This window comes from Hemiscyllium ocellatum, chromosome 35 (assembly GCF_020745735.1).
Source record: "Hemiscyllium ocellatum isolate sHemOce1 chromosome 35, sHemOce1.pat.X.cur, whole genome shotgun sequence".
Taxonomy (NCBI): domain Eukaryota; kingdom Metazoa; phylum Chordata; class Chondrichthyes; order Orectolobiformes; family Hemiscylliidae; genus Hemiscyllium; species Hemiscyllium ocellatum.
In genome coordinates, this window is record NC_083435.1 from 29,516,290 (window position 1) to 29,523,884 (window position 7,595).

General features: G+C 38.8%; 1 protein-coding gene across 1 annotated transcript; it reads left to right on the forward strand.

Moving 5' to 3' along the window:
• The first annotated feature begins 4,752 nt into the window (after positions 1-4,752).
• Positions 4,753-6,174, forward strand: LOC132832607 (muscarinic acetylcholine receptor M2-like). Its single transcript, XM_060850690.1, has one exon. It carries the CDS (start codon positions 4,753-4,755, stop codon positions 6,172-6,174), a length of 1,422 nt encoding a protein of 473 aa, XP_060706673.1.
• The last annotated feature ends 1,421 nt before the right edge of the window (positions 6,175-7,595 follow it).

The following is a 7,595-nucleotide window of genomic DNA, read 5'->3' on the forward strand; positions in this document are numbered from 1 at the left end:
TACATTTAACAGTGGTTTCACAAGCACAATTGCAGAATTCAGAGTAATGGCGTGATTCATTAAGTTAACTTGAAATCCAGCAGCTGCTAACTTGTTGTGATCCATGTCACTATAGCATGACCATCTGTGTTGGATTGTTAGTCGAGCAATACCTTCCTTACAGTGCCTTAAATTAAATAGTGAAACATACTTGACCTGATCCAAAGCAAAATTAGGAACTCGAGAAGAAACTTAAAAATCAGCTTAAGTTGCGGGCACAGTGGAATTTCCACTGGGAATGCGATTAAGACAATAAAGATAGATCTTTTTAACCCACGTAAAAGATTTGTTTTCATGTTAGGTCAGATTTTTTTTTCCATCTATATCTTGTTCTGCAATATACAAACAATTTGATTAGTACATTTCGATTTCTTAATGAATTCTTCTGCCCTAACCTTCGGTGTTCAAGTGAAGAAATGAAGTTTTGGTCAACTAATAGTAGACAGAACAATTGTTCATGTTACGAGATAGAGCAATAAAGCCTGATAATTATGGTCTAAATTCCACATACGTGAAGGCAAAAATTATATTAACAAAGGATGGTTTGTTGATGTCATTTTAGAAGTAAAAATGAGCGATATCATATAAGATGAACAAATAAATTCAAAATCTGGACAGATAAAATTTGGAAAAGCTGGAATGTCAGCAAAGCCATTAATTACAAATGATGTAGCTTTAGTAGAGCTTCTGAAAGGATATTTATTCTGCGCTACAAATTTGCACTAAGATGTCTTCTCCGAATCATCCAGCCAAATGATCACACCCTCTCTCAAGTATCAACTCAATTGAAGACTAATATCAATCTAAATAAATGCATGAGCTGCATCATGAAGTCTTATTGATGTGAGAACGAGTTAGGATTTCTTGAGTCTCATGCTTAGATTCAGCAATATTTGTTCATCTGAAGAAATGTATATGCAGTGATTTTCCATCCCGCAGTTTCTCCTTGGGACCCTTGAAAGAGCACGTCCACCTGTCCATCAACTATGTGACCTGTTGATGCTTCTGAGTAAACTTCTTTTAAACATTTACATGATACATGATTTTCAGGTCCGTCGTTCTTATAAAGACAAACGTAGCTTTTACATTTCAGATTTTATTTGATACAGGTATTCTGCCTTTAGAAATTATTTGATTTTCTCAGAAGTATTTATTTCCAATTTGATTTCCTGTACCTACTTTTCTCCAAGCACACATAGACCATTTTGAAGCCATTGTTCTATTATTTCCGTGCTGCTATGATGCACTCGGTTGTGCGGATGAAAGCATGCTGATTCGTTTATCTATCACTGCTCATTTCCTTCGTCTGTCACTTTCCAGTCTTTTTCTTCTCGTACATGCCACAATCTGACCTCAATGTTAAGGCACCATTAACTCTTAACTTTTAAGCCTCTCCCCTTGAATTATTACATCTCATTTGTTTCACTGCCTGATCTGCCACGCTTTTTCTGACGAGATTTATTTGTTTGCTGTTATTCTGTTTCTTGTCTTGCGAATAAAATACTTTGAAATGCGTGGTTCATTATTCATGCTTATGCCACTGGTCAATCTTGTTCTTTATCATATATTTAAAAGACATGAAATTAACTGTGTAGACATTCTGTGAAAGAAACGAACTTTGTAATGAATAAAACCTTTAAAGAGCAGGAGTGCATGCTGGAATGGATAGAGATAGACGAAGCTGATGGGCTGAAAATTTTGTCAAACATTAAGATTGACAAGTCGCCAGGCCCGGAAAAGATTTGTCCTCGGCTGCTTTGGGAAACGAGAAATGCAATTGCTTCACCACATGCGGAGATCTTTGCATCCTTGCTCTCACTGGAGTTGTACCTGAGGACTGGAGAAAGGCAAATGTAATTCCTCTCTTCAAGAAAGGAAATAGGGAAATCCCCGGCAATTACAGGCCAGTCAGTCTCACGTATGTCATCTGCAAGGTGTTAGAAAGGATTCTGAGGGATAGGATTTATGACTTTCTGGAAGAGCATGGCTTGATTAAATGCAGTCAACACGGCTTTGTGAGGGGCAGGTCATGCCTCACAAATATTATCGAGTTCTTTGAGGATGTGACTAGAAAGGTTGATGAGGGTCGAGCTGTGCATGTGATGTACATGGACTTCAGCAAGGCATTTGACAAGGTTCCCCATGGTGGGATCATTCAGAAGGTCAGGAGGAATGGGATACAAGGGAACTTACAGAATTGGCTAGCCAGCAGAAGACACCGAGTGGTAGTAGAAGGAAAGTATTCTGCCTGGACGTCTGTGGTGAGTCATGTTCCACAGGGGTTTGTCCTTGGGCCTCTATTGTTTGTAATTTTTATTAATGACTTCGATGAGTGGATTGAAGGATGGGTCAGCAAGTTTGCAGATGACACAAAGGTTGGAGGTGTCGTTGACAGGAAAGAGGGTTTTTGTAGCCTGCAGCGGGGCATTGACAGGATGCAGATATGGGCTGAGAGATGGCAGATGGAGTTCAACCTGGATAAATTCGGGGTGATGCATTTTGGGAGGTCGAATTTGAAAGCTGAAAACAAGATTAAGGATAGGATTCTTGGCAGTGTGGAGGAACAGAAGGATCTTGGTGTGCAGGTACATAGATCTCTTAAAATGGCCACCCAATTGGAAAGGGTTATTAAGAAAGCATATGGTGTTTTGGCTTTCATTAACAGGGGATTGAGTTTGAGAGTCGTGAGATCTTGTTGTAGCTCTATAAAACTTTGGTTAGACAGCACTTGGAATACTGCGTCCAGTTCTGGTCGCCCTATTATAGGAAAGATTTGGATGCTTTGGAGAGAGTTCAGAGGAGGTTTACCAGAATGCTGCTTGGACTGGAGGGCTTATCTCTATGAAGAGAGGTTGACTGAGCTCGGACTCTTTTCACTGGAGAAAAGGAGGAGGAGAGGGGACCTAATTGAGGTATACAAGATAATGAGAGCATAGATAAAGTCGATAGCCAGAGACTATTTCCCAGGGCAGAAATGACTAACACGAGGGGTCGTAGTTTTAAGCTGGTTGGAGGAAAGTATAGAGGGGATGTCAGAGGCGGGTTCTTTACACAGAGAGTTGTGAGAGCATGGAATGCGTTGCCAGCAGCCTTGTAGAGGCAATGTCATTGGGGACATTTAAGAGACTACTGGACATGCATATGGTCACAGAAATTTGAGGGTGCATACATGACGATCAGTGGTCGGCACAACATCGTGGGCTGAAGGGCCTGTTCTGTGCTGTACTGTTCTATGTTCTATATAAGGTACGGAGTTTTATGTTTCTTTCACTGCAGGAGCCTTCGTACAGACTATCTTCAAGGCCGAACATGTCATGTAATCCTCTGTTCACTTTGGAAAAATCTGTATTAGGAAAATCATCCTTGGGTTGCATTTATCGCTACTTGTATACCTTTTGTTTAAGAAAAAGCGCAACAATTGAAACCAAATATTGTGTCTCTGTTAATATGACACTGCCAGCCGTTTTGAATTATAAGACACATCCGTGAATGGACTCCATCTCAAATTTATGACACTATCACAGAAGTGAATTTGCCTTTGAAGGAGAACTTGCATTATAGAATGGTGAACTTTCTGTTGAATAGAGTAAGCACTAATATTTTGAGTTTTATATACACAGGTGATAACATATTTCCTTTTCTTAAAAATAATGTTCCTTATTCATTTTTTTTTGAATTATGAGTGTACGTAAACAAATGAAATAAATATGTCTCAACTTCACTTAAGATTTGAAAAAGTATAACGTTAATTTACTTCATATTTTGGAGCAATTGAAATAAAAGTATGTTTTGCAATGTCACTCAGCAACAAATTCCTTCAAGTCAAAAAAGTTACTTATCTACCAACTTAGACATAATCTATTTGTAAATGACGCAGTGTCCTTCACGGTAAGCTGTTTATGACTCTCATATGTACTCAGCAATGGTCATTTAGTCACTGACCTTCTTATAGTTCTTGTTTAAAGCAAGTTCTGAAACTCTAAAGTTCAGATGGATTGACTAGCTTTGATATTAGCTTTCAACAGAGGATAACGTCTACGAACTCTGGGTCATCAAGAGTTAATTGACATTGGGGTGGGGTGGGCAATGGTTTATCAGCTGGTTAGTAGATTAGATTTCTTAAAGTGTAGAAACAGGCCCTTCGGCCTCATAAGTCCCCACCGACCCTCCGAAAACCAACCCACCCAGACCCATTTCCTTCTGACGAACTCACCCAGCACTATTCGTCAAAACCATTCTTACCTAACATCCAAATGTGTAAGGATAAGGGATATATGGAAACAACATTTGCAAGGTCCTCTCACAGCCACTCACTCGGCCTCTTAGCATTTTTGTTTGGAAATATATCACTGTTTGTTCACTGTTGCAGGGTTAAAGTCCTGGAACTCCCTCCCACACGATTGTTGGTGTACTAACAATTAATAAACAGCAGCAGTTCAACAAAGTAGGCCACCTATTCGTAAATGTCAATAGGTGTGAGTTATAAACCCACTCAGATTGTCGAAGGCAAAATCCTTATGTGAATCCGGCAAAGTCAGAATTAAAACGACACACTTCCTTACCAAAAGTTTGAAAATGGTAAGTGCAGATAGTTATGTGTGTTAAACTCAATTTGTCATTAAAAATGCCACAACCAACATCTGTTTCCTAACTTTTCATTTTCTTTTCACCATTTAGGATTCATTTCTCCTAACTATTCATCAGCATAAAACTATGATCAATACATCAGCGATAAAGGAAACTCTCAGTAACCTCACTGACTTGTTTCATACTGAAGACACTAATTCTCACAAACATCTTGAAATAATCATCATTGTGATTTTGGCAGGATCGTTAATTTCTGTAACAGTTATCGGAAACATGCTGGTCATTATTTCTATCGCATTCAACAGACATTTGCAGACTATTAACAACTATTTTATTTTAAGTTTAGCCTTCTCTGATTTGATTGTTGCTGTAATATGCATGAGTCTATACACTGTTTACAATGCATTTGGCTACTGGCCAATGAGCCCAATTGTATGTGATTTGTGGCTTGCCTTAGACCATGTTCTTAATAATGCATCATCTATGAACCTCGTTGTCATGAGCTTTGACCGCTACTTCTGTGTCACAAAGCCCTTGAGCTATCCTATGAAAAGGACACCTCAGAAGGCAATGATGATGATCGCCACCGCTTGGGTGCTGCCATTCATCCTGTGGGCTCCTTCCATTCTCTTATGGCATGTCATTGTTGGGGAGCGGACAGTTCATGAAGGTCAATGTTACATTCAATTCCTTTCAAACCCAGTTATCACTCTGGCTGTTCTTATAGTGGCTTTCTATCTCCCTGCTGTCATCATGATTGTCTTGTATGTGTGCATATCCTATGCCAGTAAGAGTCGAATAAAGGATAACAAGGAATACTCTGAATCGTGCAAGGACACATTACCTCCCAACTGCTTTCAGAAAAAGCCAACAAAACTAATGAACAGCATTGTAACAAATGTCTCCCAATGGTTGGTGCATATTAAAATTCTGAAGAGCAAACTACCCAATGAAACAACAACAAACACTTTTGTCCAAAGAGAGGTGAATGTCGTTTCCAATGAGAGAAAATCAGTTAGTTCTGTGGCGTCAAGCCAATTGAAGGAGGAAACAATCCAAGAAAGCACAAATATTTCTACCAGAAAGAGTCACTTGCAGGCAGCCAATGCCAACCTCTCTTGTGTAATGATACTGAGCCAATCACACACTTCTAACGACTGCTACAGCACAGCAGAAACAGTGTCAGATTTCACCAACAAGAACACGAATGAGAGAGGTAGCAAAGAGGGCCATCCCACCATGAATCCATGCAAGACGCATACTAAAATAACAAAAGTAGGTGTATCCCGAGAGAAGAAAGTGACAAGGACCGTCATGGCTATTGTGTTAGCATTTCTTATCACGTGGACCCCATATGTTTCCATTCTGCTCGTTGACACATTCTTTTCAGTCTCTATCCCCAGTATAGTCTGGAACCTAGGATATTGGTTGTGTTACACCAATAGTGCCATCAACCCGGTCTGCTATGCACTTTGTAATAATACATTCAAAAAAACCTTCAAATATCTTCTGTTATGTCAATACAAGAATTTTGTTGCAGCAAGATGATAAAATCACAGGTATATGAATGAAAAATAAATAAAGTAAGCAGATATGCTAATTGTATGACATTATGCTCAAGTAGACGTCTCTGATATGTGACATTGGAAACATAGTTGAACAACATCCTGTTGAGTGATAAAGTTTGCATGAAATGGTAGGCCTGCTCTTGTTGGAAATTTATTATGAATGGATTGAATAATAAATTTGATAAAACTTTCAACACCAGATAATGCAACATAAAAATGTTTTGTGTGCATTTTTAAATTTTAACTTATTACTCAAATTAAGAAATATGAACGCGTTATTGAAATGTTTGGTTCTACTGGAGAATGGTGACTGGAAGTAGTGGTTCAATTAGTGCTTTGAAAATCCTGTTTTTTGATCACATTCAGAGTTCCCTGAAATCTGATTGAGGGCTTCATCCCTCTTTCCAGCTGTCCCATTGCCATAAAGTTAACCACAATCTTCCAGTGCTCGCCACCGCCATTGCTCCCTCTGCCTACCATTAAACCAACGGCAGAGCATCATGGAGAAGCCTTGCAATATGAGTGATCCTGAAACAGTGAAGGAACATACAATTCTAGCGGCCACGAAAATGTTTTTGTTGTCACCCGAGAAACAGTGTCTCACCTTTGACATAAACTAAGTAGGTGTCCTCACTGATGACTATTCGAAATTCAATGCATTTCCAATTCCTTAGTTACTAATGCAATTCTCAATTGAAAGTAGAAAGATACCAAAAGACACAAAGTGGTTTGTGGTCTCAAGAGGAAATTCTACATGAGGCAGACGCACAATCTAAGTGCAAGGACATGTTTGTCTCAAGCATAGATGAATTTAATCTTCTCTCTTATGACATTCACTGGCATTGCCATCACGAAATCACTATTTATCAACATTTGCTGCTGGATGGCATTTGCCAGAAACAGAAATCATTCAGCAAGTTATTTATAGTAGCAGAAAGACAAAACCAGCGAATGTAATATTTAATAGCAATACTTAACTTCGTAAAATGTGGCCCAGAATCAATTATACTGTCACTTTAAGTCAGAAATTACAAATAATCAATGACACAGGAAAATTGCGTGTGACAGCAGTCAACTTGATGATGATACTGTAGTTGTGAGTATGAAGAGCGATTGAATTCCTAAAAATGATGGTTTCTACATAAATTCAAATAATTTGATGTGCATTAATCCCATGTGAGTGTTTCGTAAAATTGCTTCAGACTCTGCAAATAGCAATCTCATTCTTAGTTCAACTCTAGCACATCCAAATTTCACAAGTCCCACCTGTCCCAGAACCTTTTCACAATTCCTCAGGAAACTGGCACAATCCTTCCTTCCAATTCAATGGCTATGTATTAACTTAAATACTCCATCTCTTCTTACAGTCGCTGGCATGATAAACAAATAAATATACTGAAT

What these genes read in the sequence shown, in the direction of transcription:
- LOC132832607 (XM_060850690.1), top strand. Translation starts at nt 4,753, where the DNA reads ATGATCAATACATCAGCGATAAAGGAAACTCTCAGTAACCTCACTGAC.